General features: G+C 46.3%; 1 protein-coding gene across 1 annotated transcript in view; it reads left to right on the top strand.

Moving 5' to 3' along the window:
* THBS4 (thrombospondin 4) overlaps nt 1-24836 on the top strand; it is a 44213-nt gene extending 19377 nt beyond the window's left edge. Inside the window, exons 4-22 of the mRNA XM_087430126.1 lie at nt 1485-1593; nt 1982-2064; nt 2414-2465; nt 2673-2875; nt 4427-4564; nt 7198-7266; nt 9173-9325; nt 12441-12545; nt 13154-13261; nt 13571-13730; nt 15052-15170; nt 16008-16060; nt 18885-19078; nt 20009-20187; nt 20862-20910; nt 21008-21204; nt 21796-21968; nt 23947-24086; nt 24614-24836. Coding sequence (XP_087286252.1) covers nt 1485-1593; nt 1982-2064; nt 2414-2465; nt 2673-2875; nt 4427-4564; nt 7198-7266; nt 9173-9325; nt 12441-12545; nt 13154-13261; nt 13571-13730; nt 15052-15170; nt 16008-16060; nt 18885-19078; nt 20009-20187; nt 20862-20910; nt 21008-21204; nt 21796-21968; nt 23947-24086; nt 24614-24675 — 2346 coding nt within the window. The 3' untranslated portion in view covers nt 24676-24836. The remainder of the gene's footprint in view (nt 1-1484; nt 1594-1981; nt 2065-2413; nt 2466-2672; nt 2876-4426; nt 4565-7197; nt 7267-9172; nt 9326-12440; nt 12546-13153; nt 13262-13570; nt 13731-15051; nt 15171-16007; nt 16061-18884; nt 19079-20008; nt 20188-20861; nt 20911-21007; nt 21205-21795; nt 21969-23946; nt 24087-24613) is intronic.
* Nucleotides 24837-25199: the final 363 nt, after the last annotated feature.

Genomic DNA, 25199 nt, shown 5'->3' with positions numbered 1-25199 from the left:
AAATCAGTAACTATGATCATCTGTTATGGCCCATAATATTGTTGTCTTCTATCTCTCAATCCTCATTTTCCATTTCTATTTTATTATTTTATTATATGTACTTTAGTTACAAGCTACTCTGTGCCCTTTGTACCAAGAGTCAGGGTGTAAGCAATAATTTCCATTACAACCACGAATGTTGAGAAGTTTTAGATAATAACATTAAAAGCATGACTCTGATACTAGAATTTTGTTCTTAGAAAATAGGAACCATTTTCAAGCAGAAATTTCAAGAAAGCTAAAATCCAAGGTTTTTTTGTTTTGTTTTTGTAGAGAGAAAGAGAGATGTATATATATTGTAGATTTATAGAGAGAAGAAAATTAATGAGTAGAAAGAGATGCTAAACTTTATTTCTGAATCCCCAAAGTAGCCCAAATAATCAGAATGACAGTCAGAAATTGTGTGACTGACCACTTCAGAAATTAATGTCCACTACCAAATAAGTCAATTTCTAAAAGCCAGGAGTCAGCCATGGCAAGGTCATCAGAAACTACGCTTCTTGGAATTTTCTCAAAAGTTCTCCCTCCTCAGACTATTAGCAGGGACCAAGCGCTCTACCTTCATAGTCGCCTTTTCATTCATTCATTTAGTCAATTAGTTAACAAATAGGCACATACTAGGCATTAGGGATACTGTGGTGGGCAAAATAGTCATGGCCTGCCTCCATAGAGCTTATAGTCTGATGTCCAACACAATATCTATTACATAGCACCTGTTGCATACATGACTTAGCTAAATTAAAAAGTAGAATTCCTCTGAAAATCCTTAGCATGCTCATTTCTAAAATAAAGATGATGACTTTAAATTGGCAGTTAACATAAACTTTTTCTGTCATATATAGATATATATATCTAATAATGGGTATGAATAAAAGTTACAAAATAAAGAGGTCAGGAAATTGACTTTGTGACTAACAATGAATAATCAATATCAACCAATGGAGTGAAAATATGATGCCAACTACCTAATAATCATAGAATATACAGTTTATTCATTCTCATAGCCCAAGGAAATCAGAAATTTTGCTAAAACCTGGAGCCAAGACATTCTAAAAACAACAGTGTTTAACATTAGGATCACTATCTTATTTATTACAGTCTAAACTCCATAAACAAATTCCAGACAAGTCTTCAGAGCCTCCTGCCACACAATAACTTGTTTACCATGAAGGAAAAAGCCTTTCCTCTTCTCAGAGCCACCTTGATGAGCTCTCAGGCCAAGCCGAATGTCAGCATTTTCCTAGGCCACTGGCTTCTTCCATATTTGCGTCAGTCAAAAGGACGGGGCGGGCGGGCTCTAGGAAAAATGCAAACCCACAAAAGCATGTCAGATGTCGGGGCCCAAGTGTACAGGGCTGCTCTGTTCCGAAAACAGTGTGAGAATGCACGCGCCCTGGCTTTTGAACGGTGTCAGCTATGTGTGGTATGACTGTGATTTCTTCTAGGACTTCTTGGAAGAGCTGAAGCTGGTGGTGCGAGGCTCGCTGTTCCAGGTTGCCAGCCTGCAAGACTGCTTCTTGCAGCAGAGTGAGCCGGTGGCTGCCACAAGCACAGGTGTGGGCTCTCGGGCAGTTTGTGCACCTTCCTCCATACACACAAACCCCCAGGTCCCCCGGTGGGCTGGGTCCCATCACCAAAAGGTGGGCTGTCAGCACAACAGTCCTACAGAGTGTATCCTCAAAAACCAGGCTCTTGTGCCAAAGTCTAGGGCAAGAAATGTTTCCATTGCACTTTTATTTTTATAACTCATCTGAATTTGGACTAACTAGCCAGTGGCATCATTATCGTTATTTTTTAGGTGAATTAGATGAACTACCCCAAGTCGAATTCCTCTACTCTAGGTTTTTGTCACGATGACTCTCTGGGAAATCATTTGTTTTTGAGTCACCGTAGAGATGGCTGTCACTGGCTGAATTCTCCTTATCTTTTGCTATTCCTACAGGAGACTTTAATAGGCAGTTCTTGGGGCAAATGACACAACTAAACCAGCTACTGGGAGAAGTGAAGGATCTTCTGAGACAGCAGGTAACAGCGAGGACAAACCATCAGAAAAGCCCCAGTCTTCTCAGAGAAGGTCTGTGTACAAGCTAATAGGGTCGCAGGCCTGCAGAGGCAGGGATGGGGACCTGGAGCCAGACCTCAGGTGGCCCCACACAGCCCGCCACCCTGGGGCTCTGCTACAAGGGCTCTGGAAATGAGGGACAAACGTATAGTAAACACACCATGGCTCCAAGCAGAGCGGGAGCTGTCAAGGGCTGCGTTAGCACTCCTTTAAGAACTGTTCAGCAGATTGCTGCACGTGGATTTTTTCATTCCTGGATTATATATCAGGTACTCCTTTTCCATCTTTTCTTTTCCCTTCCCATTTCTAAAGGTCAAGGAAACATCATTTTTGCGAAACACCATAGCTGAATGCCAGGCTTGCGGTAAGTGCTGTTGTGGTAAGTGGCTCGCTCGAGTTGGACGAGCAGATGCTGATGAAGGGCCTGGGGTGAGGCTGCGTTTGCTGTGGTTTCTGGAGGTTTGGCACAGAGTTGGAGGGAACGGAAGTTCATTGGGGAACGAAATTTCATTTTTTATTAGCTGTGTTTTCCTGGTGGTGAATAAGCCTATGGATTATTGTTTTTCTCTAGGTCCTCTCAGCTTTCAGTCTCCAACCCCAAACACAGTGGTGGCTCCCGCAGCCCCGGCACCCCCAACACCCCCAATACGCCGGTGTGACTCCAACCCGTGTTTCCGTGGCGTCCGATGTACTGACACCAGAGATGGCTTCCAGTGTGGTCCCTGCCCCGAGGGCTACACGGGAAATGGGGTCACCTGTTCTGATGTTGATGAGGTAAAAGTTCAGCTGGACAGATTGGGGGTTCCCTGAGTATCTCACATACCCTACAGCTTATGGAAAAAGAAGGCGAGTTGATGACTAAGGGATGACTTGAGTTGTCCTCCAGGTGCATAAAAATTACTTCCTTATGAATCCTTAAGACCAGAGACACTGTGAGCAGCAGGAGGAAGGAGGCGTGACACGTGGTGTGGCTGTGTTTGTAATCTCTCTCTCTCTGTTTCCAGCTCTTCTACTGCTCTGTGTTGCTACAATGCTGAGATTTCAGCTTTATACTCTAACACTGATTATTTCTCTTAAGCAGTCTGTGTTACAGTTTTGATTTTTCCACACTTTTGCAAATGTGGGAGGGGGAAGATCTGTGTCAGGGTATATTTCAGGGGTTGCAACTAATTTCTTCAGGCTTCCTAAAGTAGCAGAGTAGAAGGGAATCTCAAACCAACATGACCTGTTGAGGAGGATACGTAACTGTAAGTAGCCAAAAGTGCCCGGGGATGGAGCCAGAGAGACACATACAGCAAATACAGGCTGTTTGGCCGGCTGGCAAAGCTGAAAGGGACTGTTTCAAGACCACGGTTAGCCAGTCACTACTCCAGTCCCAAAGCAGTGTTCATTGTAGGTAGCAGGGCTGCCACCAGAATGTGCCTTTCCCCTCCCACCCGGCCAGAGGAAGGCTGGAAGGGGAAACGGAGGGGATGAGGTGCGTGCAAGGAGCTTAGGCACATGCTTACACACACACACAGACACACACACATGCAGACACACACACATGCAGACACACACACACACACACAGCTCCTGCAGGCTCCTGGTAGCACTCAGCTGATTACCTCCAAGTAGTAAGCAATTACGATGATCTCTAATAATCCCTCAATTGAAGAAACATCTGCACATATTTTATAGAACTACATCTGGTTTTTATCTGTGAGCTGGAATTTTCCTCCTTTTGAAAGGACAGGAAGTGGTCATGTTTTTTACATTAGTTGAAGTGGTTAAAAAAAAAAGCATCAGAATCAATCTCCTAGACTCCGAGAGCCTGGGAACAGCCATGGACTTGATAGGGCACGAAGGCAGGCACAGACCCTGGTGGATCTCATCTCACTGAACAAATAACTGACCTGACTGTCTTCTCGAGGTCTTTTCGTTTGAATGGCTGGTTCAGTAATGCCTTTGGATTCATCTAACAGCCAAGTTATTAGAGGCTGACAAGCTGACAAGAGGTCCAGGAGCACCATCCCTTCACAGAGATTTTAAACTTCCAAGTTAGAGTATCAGGGAATTTACACGGGGAGGTAGACTGGTTAACATGAAGGACCCTTTCCACTTAGTGGTGCCATGATTCTGTAACTAACAGGCAGTAACAGGCAGTACTGTGTGGCTCAGGGATTCCGTGGGTGACTACAAAGTTGGAAGCCTCTATTTCCTTTTATCATTTGGCAACCAAAAAATGGATAGTTAAATGAATAAACGAGCATGTGCAAATAGATGAATGATAGCTTGAGACTGTTTTGTCCATGTGGCTAAAGACTGAATTTTTTTTGTCTCCAGTGCAAATATCATCCCTGCTACCCGGGCGTGCGCTGTGTGAACTTGGCTCCTGGCTTCCGATGTGACGCCTGCCCAGTGGGCTTCACGGGGCCCATGTTGCAGGGTGTTGGGATCAGTTTTGCCAAGGCAAACAAGCAGGTGGGCTGAAGTCATCATCTTTCTGTTCATTTTTTATCTTAATTACCAACAGAAAAACTTTGTTTCCCCCCTCTTCCAGTATAATCCTTTACCTCCTTGAGCAGCCAATGCCATGTGGAATGTCATGGTGCACAATGGGCAAGTTAGGAAGTTTTCCAACTCATTTCTGAGCATATATGTTCATCAAGCCTAGTGGGGCGGAAGAAGCTATTAAATTGGAATAATCGAGTATCACTAGAAAAACAGTAAATGGGGTGATCCTGAATACAGGCCCTGATTTCAGGCTTCTTTTGTTGATAGCCATTGAGCATTTTGTCCTGCACAATAACTTAAGAATTAGGGAAACAAGCAAAAGCTTTGAAAAATCAGGCCACTTTTATGGAGTCATTGTTGCTGATCAGAAGCTGTTTTAGAGATGAGAGGATTTCAAGAGAGGAAATAATCCCCTGAGGAAACCCCCCTTCTTCTTATATAAGCTATAAATTACCATAAAGCACTTGAGCACTCTGTGACAGTCTCCATTTATTTCCAAATGTTCTACTATGTCCTGGTCATTATTTAACTGACTGACTGTGAAATTCTTTTTGATGTTTTCAGCCCTTAAAAATGGTTGGTCTATAAATATATTTTACTACCTTAGGGAAATTATTAGCTTTGAAGAAGGGCAAGGGTTCATTATTTCCTAGCTGCCCATCAAAGGAGTCTAGAGGGCAACATTTTTTTAACTAGAGAAAGGAGGCAAGCTAGACACATATGAATGACAAGAAGCTGTCTGCGTAATGACCCAAAGTTTTTCTTCTCTCCCCTAATGACAAAATCTCCAAGACTACACCAAGGAAAATAGATGAAATGGAAGATGCTTTATGTAAGCTGGAAGGAGCACTCACCAGTGGATTTCCAGCAATATGGAAGACTGAACTGAAGTAGAAGGGAGCCACCTTGCTAAAATTTAACAACAAATTTTAATGCATCACCAATATCAAAAGAAACAAAAGGAAATGTTCAGCTTCTAGAAACAAAAAGGGAACTCAAAGCCAGAGCTGTGGGTGGCGGCTGATGCCACAGCAGCTCATGGGAGGTGGGAGCTGGATGTAGATCCTGGGAGTGAGGAGCTGGGGTTTTAGCACCTATGGGTACAGCAGATGTAGTCTTAGACCTTTAGAAAGACCTAACACCCCTGCATAAAGCCAGGAGCCTCAAAGAGCTACCCTACCCATTACAAGGAGATGAGAAAACTTTACTAGCCCCCAAACTCAACAAGGAAGCTTGATGTCTCAGCTTTGGGACATGGTTGATAAAAATGAAGATTGCCCCCAACAAACCAAAGCTCCAAGCTTGTACCACATACAATTGTGACCTCCAAATCTATGTTACACATATAATGCAGAAACACAAGTCAAAAAATTAACACAAAAACCAGCCTTGAAGCAATAAAATCCCCAGGGTCTGGCTAATGTCAAAGCCATACCACTTTGTGAAGAGACTCCAAAACTCAGGGCCAGTGGAACGCACGCAGGCAAAAGCAGGGCCACAGAGGATATGCTCATCAACAAAAATGGCAATTTATATGAAGAGGCCACCATGAGGAAACATGATAAATATAAAACAAGTTCAAAAGGATAAAGAGAAAAAGGGAAGAATAGATACCACATCATTAAAGAATAGAGCAATGTGGGGGAAACAAAAACAGGCAAGTTTGAAAAATAGCCCAAATAGATGTTAGCTCAGAGCCGGTCTTCCTCAGCAAAAAGAGGAGGATTAGCATGAATGTTAGCTCAGGGCTGATCTTCCTCACAAAAAAAAAGAAAAATAGCCCAAGTAAAATTTATTCAATGAAAAATATAATCATTGACATTAAAAACTCAATAGATGGGCAAGACAGCTAACAGGGAATTTATAGACCGGAAGGTAGGTCTAAGGAAATCATCCAGAACGCAGCACGGAGAAATAAAGATATGGAAAATATGAACGAGAGGTTAAGAGTCAAAAGAAGAGATAATAAGAAAGTCCAATATTTGTTTAATTGTAGTTCCAAAGAAAGAATAGAAAGAATAGGAGCAGGGCCGGCCCCGTGGCTTAGCGGTTAAGTGCGTGCGCTCCGATGTTGGCAGCCCGGGTTCGGATCCCGGGCTCGCACCGACGCACCGCTTCTCCGGCCATGCTGAGGCTGCGTCCCACATACAGCAAGTAGAAGGATGTGCAACTATGACATACAACTATCTACTGGGGCTTTGGGGGAAAAATAAAAATAAAAAAAAAATAAAAAAAAAGAAAGAATAGGAGCAGAGGGATGCTGAGAATTTTCCAGAATCAAAGAAAGATAGGAATCCTCAGATAGAAGAAATACATTGAGTCCCCACCAGGATAAAGAAGAACCTTCCTGACTAGAAATGTTGTGGAACTAATTAATCATACAAGTTGTCTTTTCTGAACAACTTTAAATACCAAGTAGGCAACCGTCGCTTGAAATTAGGGTAAGTACAGACTGGTACAAACACGGAGATGCTAAAATGACATTCCAGTTTCCATTCGACCTGAAATTCTGTATCCTCACTTCACACAAAGATATGAAAACAAAGCAAAATTTTTTTGCATTTCTACTTAGAGTGTCTCTTTGAACTTTTCTGCACTAGGTCTGCACTGATGTTGATGAGTGTCGAAATGGAGCATGTGTTCTCAATTCCATCTGTGTTAACACTTTGGTAAGTATTTCTCATGGCTGTTGTTATCAAAGCAGACCAGTTATGTTGTTATCAAAGCAGACCAGTTATTAAAACAAGGGTATGTTTATAAATCATAACCCCGAAACACACGTAGAATATATGGGCATAATATATTTGATTGGCAAGTGAGGATACAAGTTTGTGCTGAAAAACAGTTTTTAATATTAGAGTAATTTTATAAGTAATTTTTTATATAAACATAATTTTATAAGTGCCAAACTTGTTTTTTATCTTCTATTAAAGTTGAAGTGTTGGACTTGTAAGATGAATATTTATTGAATAAAATATTATTGTTCTTACGTTTTAAAAATATGAAGAGCTTCTTGTTTATATTAACAGTTCAGTATTCCAGAATATAGCTAGTCCTGGTGGTCTAGTGGTTAAGATTCAGCGCTCTCACCATAGCAGCCCAGGTTCATTTCCTGGTCAGGGAACCACACCATCTGTCTGTCGGTTATCATACTGTGGCGGCTGCGTGTTGCTGGGATGCTGAAAGCTATGGCACCAGGATTTCAAATAGCAGCAGGGTCACCCATGGTGGGCAGGTTTCAGCAGAGCTTCCAGACTAAGATGACTAGGAAGAAGGACCTGGCCACCCACTTCTGAAAAAATTGGCCATTCTAAGATGATAGGTGTAGCACTGTGGACTGTCAACGAAAGAACTATTTTTTTGATTCCATGTGTGACTGTTTCTGACTCACTATATGTCCCCGGGAAAGTTATTTAATCTCTAGGTTCCTAGTTTCCTTGTACGTAAAAGCATTTTATAAATATCAAGTCACTTATTTTAATCCTCACAACAATCCCCATTTCACATTTGAAGAAACTAAGGCACAGAAAAGTTAAGTAATTAGGTGAAGGCCACACATCTCATAAGACTTCCAGTCTGGCTGCAGAGCCTATGTTCTTATCCACAACGCTTTACTACTTAAAAATATACAGGGATTTGTTGCTTCTTAGATTTTTACCAGGACAAAGCTAGTCTGCAGAAATAGATTTGGGAGACATTGACATAAAGGTAATAACTAAAGCCACCCAGGGAGAAGGACAGTAGACAGTGGAACTGCCTAGAAAGTAGAACTCCAGAGAATCTCAAAGATGAAGCAGGCAAAGGAAAAAGAGCAGAAGGAAAGAAACAGAGACAGCTGACCACTGGAGCAGTCCAGTGAGGCCGTTAGATCAAGAAAGGTCATTGAAGGGCATCCCTTGGATTTGGCAATTAAGGGGTTGTAAGTGACTAACATCATTGAATTGTATACGTTACGTGAGTGGCTTTCATGATATGTAAATTTTATCTCAATAGAGCTGTTTAAAAAAAAAGTCTTGCCTGGCCCTGGAAGTGCCATTGCAATGGGGCTGACAGCTCATTTGCCAGGTTTCTTCCATAGCAGCTTACCTCATCAAGAATTCTCAATGCAGCGCCACCAACATTTCTCTGTACACCTGTTCCTTTGTCACTCAATTGTAAAAAAAGCCAAAGGAACAGTAAAAAAAAAAAAAAAAAAATTCTAACTTGCTTTTTAATCAAACCATCTGCCTTGTCCCCAGAGGAAAGCCTCTTACTATACCTTCACTGGAATTTCCAGCCCTTTCCCTTTTTGCCCCCACAGCGGAGCTGGGAAATCAAAGTGACGTTGGTTCACTGTGTAGCCTTCTGCCTCAGTTCTGTTCCTTCATGTCTGCGTGGCCAGCTGCATCTTCCAATCTGGTGGTGTCTTCCCCAGTATTCACAGCATCTTATAAGATGTACATGGAAGCAGAGAGGCAGGCATGGAGCTCCCTTAATCCTGGCATCACTGAGGACATATGAACATAGACACCATCGCAGTGCCTTTGCTCACAGCTCTGAGCCCCTGGCTCATCATCTTGTCTTTGCTCCCTGCAGGGGTCTTATCGCTGTGGGCCTTGTAAACCAGGGTACACTGGTGATCAGACAAGGGGATGCAAAATCGAGAGAAACTGCAGGAATCCAGAACTGAATCCTTGCAGTGTGAACGCACAGTGCATCGAAGGGAGGCAGGGGGATGTGACGTGCGTGGTAAGTTGTTTGTTGCTTTATCATTTTTCCCTCGTCCATTTTAAGCACCACCTCTCTCTGGTTTCTACTTGCTTCAGAGTAAATGTACTCAAAAATGAAAACATTTCGGTCAAGATAAACACAGGATGTAATAGTAACAGGGTCAGTTGCGTTTGTGGGGAGCAACCTGAAGTCCATCTAACCATCAGCTGCCTTTTCTGTCCCTCTGGGCCACAGGTTGACACCATCCCCTTGGGCACCTCAGTGGTAGAGACCCAGCTCCCAAGCACCCTCTGTGGAAAGCCCGAGAAGGGAGCAGCAGGAGGTGAAGGTGCCTCCTTCCCTCTCTTCGCTTTACGGCCCTGGCTTGTTTATATGACTTATTGGCATAGTGCTGTCATTTCTAACTGTCCTCACCCTTAAGATGTCCTGTTTCAAAATCTGGCCTAACACTCCAGGAGGTGGATGGCAATGGAGAGAGGGTGGGTTGTGTAGACCCTGAGAGAGAAACCTCGTGTCTCCCGCAGGTGAGTGGGAGAGGGCGGACAGTGCCATGCTCTGTGTCAGCCTCCACCCGGATTCGGGAATAGCACAAGGGATGGTCTGTCTTCTTCTTGTGCATTTCCCAGCCCTGGAGCCAAAATGGGGAGGAGGAGGCTGGGAAGAGAGCAGGGCAGGCACGCCTTACATGGGTCTCATGCCAGGTGGGGGTGTACTGGGCCCTTGGTGAAGAAGAAGGCTTGTTCCTGCCATCCATTCTCAAATCCCAGGCTCCAGAGTCCTTGGGGATTCTAGACACGGATAAATCAGCCATCTCCAGCAGCTCGCCTCCTCCTTTCTTCCCAGTAATCCAGGCCCCCGGCAGGTGGCCCTTCAGAGTCTGGGATTCACAGGAACGTGATGATCACCTCTGAGCGGCATGATGGATTCTGGAAGACTTTTTCCCTCTTTGTTATACCTCAAACTTAGACTTCTTTATCTTTATGTTTGCAAAATTTTCTACTATGAGCATATGACTTTTCAAATAGGAAAAATGGGGAGAATCAAAACTAAGTTAAAGAAATTAATGTAATGATGTCAGCTCTCTCCAGCAGAACAGATAGTCTGTAATGAGGTCCTGATGAAGGAACGAGCTGGGGTAGAGGAGAAAAAAGCCAATGATTTCCCTGATTCCTGTTGCTTGGGCATGTTTATTACCATTGAGTGGCAAGTGTATATCTACGTTTAAATCCTCATTTTCTGTGAACAAATTAACGACTTCAGTGGGATGTGGGTGATGGGGCTCTTAATATGTTTTTGAATTTGTAATAAGGCACAATGACAGATGGTAAAGGATTAATACACTTGGTGTGACTACTAAAATAATGTAATCTGCCAGAAAATGGCTCATTAAAAATGTAGTTGTTCCTAGAGGAAATTTTTTCTTCATTAAAATGAGTCAAGGACCATACCCCACGACTGAGCCTTCCAGGCCTTCTGAAGGCCCTGCTGAAGCAATTGAGCGGAAATAGGGGTGGTTTTGGGAGGGGTGCCTTTGGAATCCTGCCTTCTAAATCTCTGGTTGCAGAAGGAGAGCACAGATGATTAAGAACAGGCAGCCTGCAGCTTAGGAAGTCACTGGTCTTAAATCACCTTATTTTGATTAGCACCGTCAGGAAATTTAACATTTACTCATGTGAGGTTTCTTTTCCTTTGGCCCTGACTCTGTTCCTCAGACTCTTTCCTCTCCCTGCCTTTCTGGTTCCCTGTCGTTTTCCAGGCCCCCTTATCCCCTGTTCCTTCTGCTGTTCTGTCACCCCTCCTGCTCCTAGGCTGAGCTCCCAGGGACCCCCTCATACCCAGGACACCACTTGTGGAATGACTTCCTTTCTCTTGAGTTTGTCAGCCATCCTTTAACTAGACCAACAAGAGTATGGAATATCAGAGGAAGAACTCAACATGCACGTCAACCAAATAGAAATGGCAAATGACAGTGGACTGGGACAGGCTTGAGTTCAAGTTCCAGCTCTGAGACTTTGAGCATGGGACTTAACCACGCTAAGCCTAGTTGACTCTTTTGTAAAATGGGATAACAGTGACCTTGGAGCATCATTGTAAACATTGGAGAAAATGATTATAGAGTCTCGTTTGACATAACTGTTATTTTAGTGCCTCTTTTGCTAACATTGAAAGCTTGCTCTCAGCAGCTGGTGGTGACAGGATACTTGGGTAGACCCCTCCAGGGAAGTAGAGAACACGCAGACCCAGCACTGCATCTGTGGGAACCTTCTTCTATTAAAAGAAAAGGGTATGAACAAAGGTACAGCACCTTGGAAGGTTCTTCCTTTGGTGGAAATTGATCTAGAAGACTGTTAGATTCAGAGATATGACTGTGGCTCACGAAGATAAGGAAAGTGACACAGAAGCCACTCTACCCATTCGTGTGTTCATTTCCACGGGGAGAAGACATTGGACCATCATATAGAGAACATTTTGACAATAACTCAAAATTACAAATGCAAATACCCTTTGAACCAGGAATTCCACACTAAGAAACTGGTACATGTGCAGAATGGCAAATGTACTAGAATTATTTGTTGCAGCATTGTTTGCAATAGAGAAAGATTTTAAAAACCTGACACCTGCCGGTAGAGGACTGGCTGAATTAATTGAGGCACATGCATACCACCTTATGTATGATATATCTGTGACCAAAAAGAATGACGTGAATCCACGTGGAGTGATGTGGGAAGAGCTCCAAGACAATGTTAATTTTAAAATATCAAGGTGCAGATCACTGTATATGTGTGTGCTACCAATTGTGTTAAAGGACAAAAAGAGAGTGTGTCTGTGCATTTGCTTGACTAAGCACAGCGTATCTCAGAAAGTGTACATGAGAACGGATTGCCCTGCTTGCCTGAGGCAAGGGAACAGGAGTGGGAAGGAGTTTTCACTATATCTCCCTTTTTACCTTTTGAATTTTGAACCATTAGGCTATTCAAAAACAATTTAATAGCTTTAAAATCCTACCCAACAAGGCTGTCTGGCTCTGGGCCCTCCCTCTGGGGAGGTACACACAGGAGCAGGGGCCCTTGCTAGCCACCAGCCTCCCACCAGGCTCAGCTTCCCAGGCCTCTGATGGGCTTTCCCTTCATAGTGCGGAGTCGGTTGGGCTGGTGATGGCTACATCTGCGGGAAGGATGTGGATATCGACAGTTACCCTGACGAGGAGCTGCCGTGCTCTGCCAGGAACTGCAGGAAGGTAAGGAGGGCAAGCAGGAGAAAATACACACACACACACACACACACACACACACACACACACTCGGCTTTCCAAAGCCACATCTTATATGGGGGAGAGGTTCTGTGAGTTCCATTTAAAACTGCATTTTTAAAGGAGCTGCATCTCAAATGTAGCAAAACAGCCATCAACAGTAAAGCCATGCAGCCACAGTCAGTCTTGAGGTCAGAAATAGTTTTTGACTTAAGACAGACGTAGAGGGGGGTGGGGAAAATAGGAAGAAGTTGGTAAAAGGGTGCAACCTTTCAGTTATAGGATGAATAAGGTGTGAGGATCTAATGTAGAACATGGTGACTATAGCTGAAACACTGTATTGTATAACTGAAATATGCTGAGCAAGTAGGACTTAAATGTTCTCAGCCGAAGAAAAGGGAGGGGTAATATGTGAGGTGATGGATGTGTTAATTACCTTGATGGGGGGAATCCTTTCACAGTATACACAGATATCAAATCATTACATTGTACACTTTAAATATCTTACAATTTTATTTGTCGATTATATCTCAATAAAGCTGAAAAAAAAGAGACAGATGTACATGTGTCTCTGAGCTGTGTTTCCCCTCCTTAAGGACAACTGCAAGTATGTGCCAAATTCTGGCCAAGAAGATGCAGACAGAGATGGCATCGGAGATGCTTGTGATGAGGATGCTGATGGCGACGGGATCCTCAATGAGCAGGTGTCTGCTTTGCTGGGAGGGCCTGTGAATTGCCACATACCAGGGATGGTGGAAGAAAGCCTGTGAAGTCAACAATTTATATTAATCATCCCAAATGTTAGTTTCCATGCACACACTCCCATAGCACTGCAACTTTTTATTCTAAGATTCTCAAATGTTTAAAATATGAAACTGACAAACTTGGGCCTCCCGAGTTCTGACAACTCATGATGATGGGGGCGGAGGTTGGCCGGCATCCACCACATGACCGGGCACACAGAAGGGATTCAGTGACAGTCTGAGTAAATGTTCCGTCTTCTGATCCTTTAGGATAACTGTGTCCTGACTCACAACATGGACCAAAGGAACAGTGACAAAGATATCTTTGGAGATGCCTGTGACAACTGCCGGAATGTCCTAAATAATGACCAGAAAGACACTGATGGGGATGGAAAAGGGGATGCCTGTGATGATGACATGGATGGCGATGGTGGGTTTGTCTTGCTTTGTCTTTGATTGGGGACTCATTCGTCTTTTTGCCCTTGTTCTCTGTCAGGAGCAGGAATGGACTTGCTGACTCGGAGGGCCTTCCCACTCCGGGGGATTCCACATGGCCTGCGCCTGGGGGACCCGAGGTCCACTTGTTTCTGTGGAAGGAGATTCCACAGCCCACTCTCCCATTTAATAACCCTGGGTGTTTCTGGAACTCTACATCATTGCAAGAAACCTTGTAGGAGTCCTTTCAAGCAGTGTCTTGTCAGGGCTGTGTCTTCTAGGGCATCTGTCTTCCAAAGTGCACCTTTCCCCACTCCCCACCATCCCTTTCACGCGTGAGAATCCTGGGGTGGAGTATTGAACAAGGGGGCCTTGAGCAGGGTCGCAGGCTACAGCCTCTGGGTCAGGGTCCTCCTGTGGAGAGGCAGGCATTTCCTGGAGACATAGACATCCCCTGCCTGTTCTGGGAAGGGCTGTGGAGGCAGGGCGGCTGCATCGCCCGGCTCCAGTGTCCACTGAGGGGCCTCATGTTGTGGTTCATGTGAATGGCACCCCCTGGACCCTTGAGGAAGGATATTTGTTGACTATCATCAAAGTGCAGGCTGCATCCAATAGTTTCTGAAAAACATATCACATCACAAGGCCTTGAAGGAAAATCCTTTTAGAAATACACCGGCCCACAGCCCAACACATACAGACCACTCCAGAATATCCACACCTCCCTAAAACATGACCTCACCTCTACTAGCCCCACTGATGACCCAGATCCAGTTGTGTGCCGGTAAGCCATCTCAACGAAACAAAACAAACAAAAGTCCCGAGTTGTAGCATTTGCCAATCTCCATGATGTACATTCCACTCCCACCATCGCTGATTTCAAGCTAGCAATGCGAGATGACGTGATTGAACGAGAAGCTGGGAAGGGAGGGGCACGATGGGCCTGGGTCCAGCACACCCCTGCCTGACCCCTTGATCCCAGCCATGGCTCACTCTCCCACAAGTCCTCCCTCTCCAGGGTTGGCCCACCAGCCCTCGTGACCCTCCCCTCTGGTTGCAGTGACAGCCCTTGCTATCTTGGACAAATTATAACTCAGTGGATGAATGCCTCAGATCACCCTTCATTTTCAAGTCCCCCAGAATCCATGCTGTGACGTTGCCTCCAGATAACTGCTGACACTGTGGTGGCTCTCCGAAGAAGGCCCAGGCAGAAGCCGCCATGTGCCTGTGCAGGCCTGATTTCCACAGCACAGACACGTCTGTGTTCCAGACCTCTCTGTGATGTTCGCCTGCCTCAGGGAAGCATTCCTTTCTCGTAGGAATAAAAAACATTCTGGACAACTGCCCCAAAGTTTCCAATCGTAACCAGCAGGACAGGGATGGTGATGGTGTGGGGGATGCCTGTGACAGTTGTCCTGATGTCAGCAACCCTAACCAGGTTAGTAGGATACGGGGAATTCAGTCTCTAGGCTGAAGTCCCTCTGCAAAGACTCATTTAAGACCAGTGTCTAGAAAAGCACAGCAGAGCCCCCTGGCTCGGTTCTTTGCTGTCGCCGTATACCCAACAGAGCAGAGGTGGTGAAATTGCATACTTTAGGCCTGGAGGTGACAGGAAGGACATTACAGGAGATCTGAGCCCCTCTGGACTAATCTCCCAGGCTGTTGAGTGCCTATGACACTAGTAATATAAGTTTAATGATGCCCAAAACAAATTTTCTCTGCTGAAAGGAAAATATTACGTGTAAATTAACCCTTTCATCCCGACACCCCTACACAGCCTGGGTGTGGACGTTTCAGATTAAGCTCAAGAGCGATGTGTTATTCCCCTCACTCCTCCTTCCTGTCTGGATAATTGGGTATGATGGGTCTTGGGTTTTTAAAGCCCTGGGAGAAGGAGTCATTGTTGCTCTCTGTGAATCACTGCCATGCTGGCTCCATTCCATAAGATCACTGTGCCTTGTCCCCGTGCCTGTGGCTGGCTCGCCTCCCACCCATGCCAGAGTTCCACGTCTCCACCTGCCACCACGCTGCCCCAGCGCCCTTTACAACCAGCTCATCTGGTGTGTAGGCAGCCCATCCATGGAGCTTGATATTTTGGAAGGCCGTTTTTGAAAATTCAACGTTGTGCCTACACCAATATGGTGTTGTCCTTTTGCAGTTTTGCACCACCCCAATTCCTGAGACCCAGTGAGGATAGGCCAGGTCTGCCTTCTCTGGAACATTCTGTGCATGCAGGGCCAGAGATAAGTAACAACACATTCTGTTCTCTTCGCAGTCTGATGTGGATAACGATCTGGTTGGGGACTCCTGTGACACCAATCAGGACAGGTATGGCACATCTCCCAGCTGCATAGGGCCAGATGAAAAATCCGGAGAGAGTTTCATCTTTCAGAGCTTTCTTCTGCTCCCATGCTGTGGCATCTCTCTGGGTAGATTGAGCTGCTGGGGGCACAAGAGCCCTGCCTCTGGCCAGGGTGACCACACCTCCCTGAAGTTTCTGTATACGGGATGCAGGCACTCTAGCGAGTGAGATTCTATTACAAGAGAGGTGGCATAGCATCATGCTGCAGAGCTCTGGAGTGACACAGCTAGATTTAAGTCCCAGTTCCTTCACTGACAAACCAGCCAACCTCAGGCGAGTTACCTAATCTCTCTGTGCCTCAATTCTCTCATCCGTAAAACAGGGATGACCAGGGAATGTAGCTCATAGGACTATTATGAAGATCAATTAAGTTAACTTATGAAAAATGCATGTTACAGTTTCTGTTACATAGATAGCACTCAACAGATATTAGCTCTTTTACCATTATACTTTCAGCTCAGGAAAGCTTCACCATTGTCCCAAAATAGAAAGCTGTCACTTTGCTGAGAGATCACTGTTATTTCATTGTCCTTAGAATTTTTTCTTTCAGTCTCCTTTGTTTGAGTGGAATTGTTCTATGCAAATTAATTTTGTCAACCCTCCTAGCCCCACGTGGATGGAGTCCTTCGTTAAGACACAGGGCTGTCAGATGCTATAGGAACATCGCTGAAAACATAGACATGTGTGACTCTGCCCCAGAGGCCCCTGCAGTCCCCGCTCTCGATCCTTTCATCTCCATAGGGAATCCTTATAGAGGCAGCAGAACAGGATGAGCGAGGGAAGGGATTCTGAAAAGCAAAGCAGGAAGAAACGTAGCTTTCCCTTCTCAACCTCTTCTGAGAGGTTGCCCTGCAGACAGCGGTTCTCGAGCCAAACCTTGCTCAAAGACAGCTCCTATAAAGCCCCATCCCAGTCCCTGTGCTCAGTGTCCTTGCTGCAAAGTACGTGCTCGCTAAGTGAACTTAAACATGCTTCTTAATCTCTCAGAGACTTGATTTCTTCATCTGCAAAGGAGAGATAACTAAATGCATCTCGCAGGTTATGGTGAAAATGAAAGATAATGTAGGTAATGCTCCCGGCCCAGTGCTGGCCCTCAGGTGAGCTGCAGCAAGTGATGGCTGTGTTATTGTTGTCACAGCATGAGGAGAGGCAAGTCAGCCACAGAGTCTGACAGAGGATGTCTCTGTTTTTGAGTGGAAGGTAGAACTGGTGCCCTGACAACCTCGCCAATTGATGTACATCCCAAGTATTTCCTGTGCAGGGCATCCTGCACTCCGGTTGCCATCAAAGTAATTTCTAAAATATCCTATCCCACCAGCCTCTACACATTTGCCGAAAATAAATGACTCATTCTGCTACATTTTAATTCCCACAAACTTGAACCTTGGGGAGGAGGACAGGAACTGCTTGCTTTTGCATAAAAATGTTCAGGGCTGTATAGAATGGCTGCTGATGGAAATAGCTCAATCTTACGATTTCAAAAGCAGCCCTGCTACATGACAGGAATTTCACTGTTTGAGCCGTGTCATCTCTGCTTGTTCAGGTTGGCCTCACTTTCTCTGGACCCCCCTGGGAAGCAGGGCCTGAAGGGCATGGGACTGGTCCCTGGCCTCCCTCCCCCGTCCCACCCTGGACAGTGTAGGGGCAGTTCCCGGCCCGGACAGGCCATAGGTAGAGCCGGGTGAAAGGAGTATCTGCTCTGATCCGGGGTGGCCATGCGCGGTCTCCGTCAACTCAGGGAAACCTTTGGGGACAGGTCACACTCCTCCTCGGGTGGCCATTAGACCTGGAAAGAAGTAAGGTGGGCGGAGAAGGGCAGTTCTGAGAAATGCTTTAGAGCAGGCCTGAGCCCAGCCCACACGCCCACCTCTCGGGAAGGGGCAGCCCTGTTCTCTTCGCCATTCTCTTGGTGGCATTCACATCTGATCCTTCTTGGGTCCACTGGCCAGGGATTGTGAAGACTAATAGAAAGGAAAACATTGTAGGGCTTCCTGAGAGCCAGGCATTTAGAAGTGCTTTTTCATCTATTAAAATTTTTTTTTTTTTTTTTGTAAGGAGATCAGCCCTGTGCTAACATCTGCCAATCCTCCTCTTTTTTCTGCTGAGGAAGACTGGCCCTGGGCTAACATCCATGCCCATCTTCCTCCACTTTATATGGGACGCCACCACAGCATGGCTTGCCAAGCAGTGCGTCAGTTTGCGCCCGGGATCCGAACCGGTGAACCCCAGGCCGCCGCAGCAGAGCACACGCACTTAACCACTTGCGCCACCGGGCCAGCCCCTATTAAAATTTAATATGCACAGTTCTCATCACTTAATCTTCATGACCACCCTATGCGGTAGGCTCTGTTATTATTCCCATTTTACGGAGGAGGACACTGAGCCAAAGAGGGGTCAGGCATCACGCTTGGGGCCACGTGCTGATAAGCGATTGAGCCAGGATCCACACCGAGCAGTCTGCTCACTGGCCCTCACGTTGTTCCCTCTGCACATTCTCTCAGCAGAGGATCATCGCACCGTCCCGCGGGGACTGGTAGGAGCATCTGGTCACAAATCACAGAAATCGAGCCTTATCTTTCTGAGTAGAAAATGATCTTCTTGTTGCAACAGGTTGAGGAAGTGGGAAAATAGTCTGTGAGGCCTGTAGGGAAGCCTTATCTAAGGACATGAGGGTTTGATAAGGGACCAAGCCCGCTTAAAAGCCCAAACCCAAACTCTCCCTCCTGAGAGCTGGACTCTTCCTGCCCTCTGCCGAACTGTGACGCAAACCACCTCTCCTTCCTCCCACAGTGATGGAGATGGGCACCAGGACAGTACAGACAACTGCCCCACTGTCATTAACAGTGCCCAGCTGGACACTGATAAGGATGGAATTGGTGACGAGTGTGATGATGACGATGACAATGATGGCATCCCAGACGTGGTGCCCCCTGGACCGGACAACTGCCGGCTGATCCCCAACCCAGCCCAGGAGGATAGCAACAGTAAGTGGGCACAGCCCAGGGCTGCATGGGACCCTGGGCTCCCTTCAGCCAGGTACCTCTCCCAGGGCACCAGCTTCTCTGAGTAGCCACAGCCTGTGTGGACAATAGACGTCTGGGAGACACTGGTCTCCAACTCTGTCAAAGAAAAGCTGCTTCGCAGCTTCTGAGCAGCCCTCGGATGAGGTCACGTGGGGCAGGGAAGCAGCCTCATGCACCTGCTCCACGGGCTTGGAGGGCTGCTCCGCCGTCTTGCTTGCTCCTTTCACCAGGAGTCACAGCAGCAGATGGCTTAGTTGGGGTCCCTAAACTCAGATGCCTGCGGGGGCCAAGCAGGTAAGGAAAGATGTGCACAAAGCCAGAAATGAGACACACGGTGGTGAGGACTGTGATGAGCTGGCGAGGACATGCCCCTCCACAGCTACGCAAATTCAGATATTTTAATACCATCATGTCAGCTGGACAAAACACACTGTGGGCCAGATTCAGCCTAAGGATCACCAGAAAGTATGGTCTTAGAGATATTCTGGTGACAATAATTTCCCTGCTTTTTATACATTATAGTCCAGAAAGTACTAGAGACATTTGCTTGTGTAAGGTCAGGCTTAAGGTCCTCCAGTTGGTGAACCCACTGTCCACCCAGAGTTTCTTGTAAGGTCAATTTTGAACAGTTGCCCTCCACTCTGTCCCCAGGAAGTTCTTTTGATCACATACAGTGGGGTTCACCAACCCACCCCAAGAACTCTAGGGTGGGGCCTGGGTCCAGCTCAGACGCGGCTGATCCCGGGGCTCCTCTCCGATGGGGGTGGAACACCAGAGCCCTGGAGGTGGACTTGGGCTCTCTTCTGCTCCCCGCCCGGCCCCTTTCTCCGTCAAGGAGCAGAGAGGGTGTAGGCACTATCGGGCTCCTCTCCTCTCCTCCACCCCACTCAGGAGATGGCGTGGGAGACATCTGTGAGACAGACTTTGACCAGGACCAGGTCATCGATTGGATTGACGTCTGCCCAGAGAACGCAGAGGTCACCCTGACCGACTTCAGGGCCTACCAGACTGTGGTCCTGGACCCTGAAGGGGATGCCCAGATTGATCCCAACTGGGTGGTCCTGAACCAGGTGAGTGTCACATGGTTGGCAACAGCTCGGCTTTGCCTCTCAACACAGACCCTTCTGAGAGTGGTAGGTAACATTTGGAGGGTGCTGACTGCAAGCCAGGCCCTGTTCTACATCACGTTTATTCCTCACAATAGCCCTATGACAAAGCACTGTCATTAGCCCCATTTTACAGATGATGAGATCGAGTCTCATGAAGCTCTAATGATGGCTCATGGTAGCACAGCAGGTAAGTGGCTGAGATTGTTGGAATTGGGACCCCGGCAGCCTGACCCTAGAGCCATGCTCCTGATCTTTCCAGGAGACTGCCTCCCACGTGTCCTGGCCATTGTGTAACTAAAGGAGGAAGGCACAGAGAGGCTTAAATTTTCTAGCATCACCCAGCAAGTCACGTTCATTAGAAGTGTATGTTCTCCAATTAAGGGCTTATTAAATCAGCTTAAATGATAATTTTAGCAAAGTTAGTTATTTCTCTTCAGCTTTGAACTTTTTTCTTTAATAAGTTTGTGCTTTCTTTGAGCACATAATAAGGTAGAGCAGCTCCTCAGATAATGAGATCTTTACGTGAAGGTCAGACGTCGCTGACCACTCACCCATAATGCCTGAGGTTCTGGGCTTCCTTGAGCTTACTCCAGCCCCTCTAAGATTGCTCTCAACTCCTTCAACTCTCTCTGCAGGGCATGGAGATTGTGCAGACCATGAACAGCGATCCTGGCCTAGCAGTGGGTATGTCCAGAGCCTCAGTACCACTTGTGTAGAATTCACTCTTTCCAGCTACTCGTGTGGCTTGTCTGTCTTTCTAATCTTATTCTGATCTCTGCAGGGTACACGGCTTTTAATGGAGTTGACTTTGAGGGGACTTTCCATGTAAATACCCAGACGGACGATGACTATGCTGGCTTTATCTTTGGTTACCAAGATAGCTCCAGCTTCTACGTGGTCATGTGGAAGCAGACAGAGCAGACGTATTGGCAAGCCACCCCATTCCGAGCTGTTGCGGAACCTGGCATTCAGCTTAAGGTATTGGTGGTTTAAAGTCACTCATGTCTCTTTCTTCTGGGCCCTTCACCCTCTTTTAAATTCTGTGTTCTCCCACATGGCATTTAGTTCATCTGAGAAATTGATGTGTTTGTGCTAGTGTTCAGGTCAGTGCCCTGCCTTCCTTCCTACATATGAGCTACATTGTAACCCATGCGTGACTCTAAAGGTGAGAACGTCAACCCAAGTGAAGATTTGAGGGGTACATCTTCAGGTACACTATGTTGGAAACTGGCTCATCCGTTTCCTTGATGGGTCCGAGTTTGTACAGGAAGGCTAAGAGGCTACCTCTGTCATTCCTGCTGTGAGAAAAGGCAGACTTCAGAGCCTCATCAGACGAATGTGGGGAGCAATGGATTTATCGCAGGAAAAACATGGAGTGGCTTAGTGGAATATTGGCCAGTACTGATTACTAAAGGGTTGGGGTCACCTCAGTAGAAATGGCATTTAAGTGTTTATGCTTTTGTCTGAATCCAAGGCAGCTAGATCATCACCATGAATTCACCACCCCAGGGATCCGGGAAGGGTGGTCTGTGTGTTCTGTTCTGAAGCCTTGCCCGTGTCGTTGTCCAGGCCGTGAAGTCTAAGACAGGTCCAGGGGAGCATCTCCGCAACTCCCTGTGGCACACCGGGGACACCAGCGACCAGGTCAGGCTGCTGTGGAAGGACTCCAGGAACGTGGGCTGGAAGGACAAGGTGTCCTACCGCTGGTTCCTGCAGCACAGGCCCCAGGTGGGCTACATCAGGTAGGCGGAGGACCCGTCTCGTCACCGTGCTCTTGACACAAAGCACTCCCTCGTTCTGCAGCACAGAGCCTTCGCTTCCCTGAGCAGTTGTGACCCAGGGTGGTCCTCAAGGGCATGCCAGGACTTCTGAGACCTCAGAGTGACCACTGGACAGGAGGGCCAAACTGGGGGTGGAAGGACCCTCTTGGGGGGAGGCCTCAGCATGGGGGACCTGGTGCCCTTGAGTGGTGATCCCTTCTGCCCTGCTCTTCAGAGAAGCCTGAGAGTGGACACGCTGACCCATGTGAGGTGAGACGTGTGGCCGAGTCTCCATCCATACCTCTCCTGCGATCCCTCTGGGTCCTATATGATCACTTATTCATGAATATTTCACGCTGCACCGCAGTGAGTCCCTTACAGTCTGTCTTCCCTCCTGACTGTAAACTCCATGAGGGCAGCACCTCGGTCTTAGTTTATCTCGGTCTCCCCAGTGCCTGGCACGATGCCTGGCATGTACCACACACAGCATGAACTGATCTTCATGTGAGCCAGTGTCATCTGCCTATTTCCCTATAGGACTATTTCAAAACTAAAACTAAAACCTATTCTCAGAAGCTAGGATGGCTTAGGACTACATCTTTGAAATTTAGACTTACATATTTAATTTAGTGTGCTTACTGTCTCATTCTCCAGAGTTACAGATCAACACCCACTCCAGCCTCTGTAGCACATTTGGGAAGGTGTACCAATTGCACCCTCCTGACCAGGGCAGGAAAGCAACCTAGCGGAGAAAAGGAAATCGTGAGGGCTAATTCAGATTTTGTTCTGCTCTGAGACATCACGTCGAATGTACTGTGTTTGTATGTCTCACAGTAAGATGATCATGTTCTCAGCCCTATTAAGCCTAATGCCCCTTTCTTATAACAAATATTTTGAAATGCACCCTCTTCTGTCCCAAAATGAAATCATAGAAAATAACCTACCTGCACATATAATTTTAGAAAATCGATCGGATCCCTAACAATATAATAGAGAAAAGAGAATAATTTATAAGAAAATCATGCAAATACTTGGACACAGCCACACCAGAATGCAAAGTGAAACAGACACTTGCACCTTTACCTAGAATCACTGTGGAGGTGACATTCTAACACAGGCTGTTGTGTTGGTGACTTAAATACTACAGTAGTGTTGCCAACAGTGATGGGAATTTCTATAATGGTGAACAGCTCTTAATTTTCAAATACAACAAAGTACTGACCAGTTTCTCGATTTACCCTGGAAAATTCAGTTTATTTTCAAAGAGTGCAAAAAATACTTAATATTCACAAGTAAAAACAAGTTAGGTTCTGGGCCTAGATAATTATAAACAGGCTCTTCACCTACCCAAGTGTCTGGAGGAACATTCCAGAAGGGTATGGGATGCAGGACAAGTTTTGATTGTTCTCTCCAGGGTATTGTAAGCCATCAGCCATCCCTGGCTTCTGTCACTAAATGCCACAGTGACAGCCAAAAATGCCCCCACAAATTTCTACGACCCTGCTGAGGGAGTGCTGTCGCTCCTGATGAGAATCACTGCTCTGAGATTCACCAAATGATTAGTCAGACCTCAGAAAAGCAGCGGTTTTTCAGCATGATGTAGACAAGGCAGCTCTCAGGACAATGAAGTCACAAAGCCTCTTGGTCCTGGGTCGTATTGCAATTTCTCTTTAACTCATCAGCAAGTACCCATCAAGTGTGACTCTGTGCCCAACATGGCGCTAGGCCTTTGGCGAGACAGAAGATGGAGGACATGGACACATGGTCCCTGACCTCATGGAGCTTCCAGTCTAGCAGGGAAGGGGGAAGCTGGAGCACAATGCAGGCCTGTGACAAATGGAGTAGGAAGGAGAGAAAAACGCAGGTGTCTAGAAGTGGGACCCTGCGTCTCAAGATGGGCTCTTCACCCTGACCTTGGTGTGAGTTTCTTGGAGACCCGCTCTGGCTGTGTTGTCTGCAGGGTACGATTTTATGAAGGCTCCGAGTTGGTGGCTGACTCCGGGGTCACCATCGACACCACCATGCGTGGAGGCCGGCTTGGTGTGTTCTGCTTCTCCCAAGAAAACATCATCTGGTCCAACCTCAAGTATCGCTGCAATGGTAACGTACATTCTTGTTACTGCACAGTATTATTACTAGAATTAATCAAAAAATGCCACCTTATTTTTATCGCACACTTTCCTCCCAGAAGCCCAAAGCTCACGCCACGTTAAAACCTGATAGTCCCTGTGTAACTGAAGTAAAAGGCAGATTTCATTTTTCCTATTTGATAGATGAGGAAATTGAGACCCATAGAATTTAACTGCTTGGTTTAGGATTTGAGGTTCAGTGAGAAATTCGGTCAGGTTTAATTTACAGGCAGCCTTTATTTTCATATGGCTCAAACATAATCAGACTCAAAATTTGCTCTGCCTGCTAATTTTCTTTAGGCCTGTGAATGAGCACTCCTGGGCTTTAAGGCAACAATTTGCAGAACAGCCTGAAGTAGAAAGTGGCTGTGGGGCCTGTAGGGGCCTGTTGGGCAGGCCAACAGTGACCCCTACAGGATGCCCGCACAGCGCGAGGTGGGCCAGGATTCTGGGCCTCAGGAGCCTTGCTAACCCCCCTGTGCCTCTTCTTGTTTGCAGACACCATCCCAGAGGACTTCCAAGAGTTTCAAACCCATAATTTCGATCGCCTGGATAATTAAACCGAGGAAGCAATCCGTAACTGCTTTTCCAAACACTAAAGCTATATATTTTTTAATTTCCTTCAACCTTCTTTATATACCCTGTGGCTTACTTTTACCAGCCCAAATATATCAAACTTTTTATATGAATGTGGCAATAAAGAAGAGATAATTTCTAAAAACCGTGGTACTCAGACTTCACTTACATGTGGCTCAGGCTTCGATGGTGTGTGTGTTGTTCCCTGAGATAGCCACGTTGAACTTGTAGGGGGATCTTTTTCCCTCAGACCGGGTCAGTGTGAGATTGAGCGTGTGCGTGAGTCAGAAGGCCCAGGCCAAAGATCTCATCTTTGGTCACTGCAGTTAGCTTCACACAAAAGCATAACAATTCGATGCGCACCTCAGCAGCCTCCTTATTCTGGGTCACGAGCCTCAGACACGCATGCTTGGGGGCACCTTCCCTGTGAAGAATTTTCCTGAAAAATCCTGGGCCAGATTTGCCTAATTCTTTCTGATACCCTCCCCAACCCCACACACATGTTCCA

This window comes from Ceratotherium simum, chromosome 4, assembly GCF_057802395.1.
Source record: "Ceratotherium simum simum isolate JZ-2026a chromosome 4, ASM5780239v1, whole genome shotgun sequence".
Taxonomy (NCBI): domain Eukaryota; kingdom Metazoa; phylum Chordata; class Mammalia; order Perissodactyla; family Rhinocerotidae; genus Ceratotherium; species Ceratotherium simum.
Note: the sequence above shows the minus strand (reverse complement) of the source record. Positions and strands in the feature narration are given on the sequence as shown.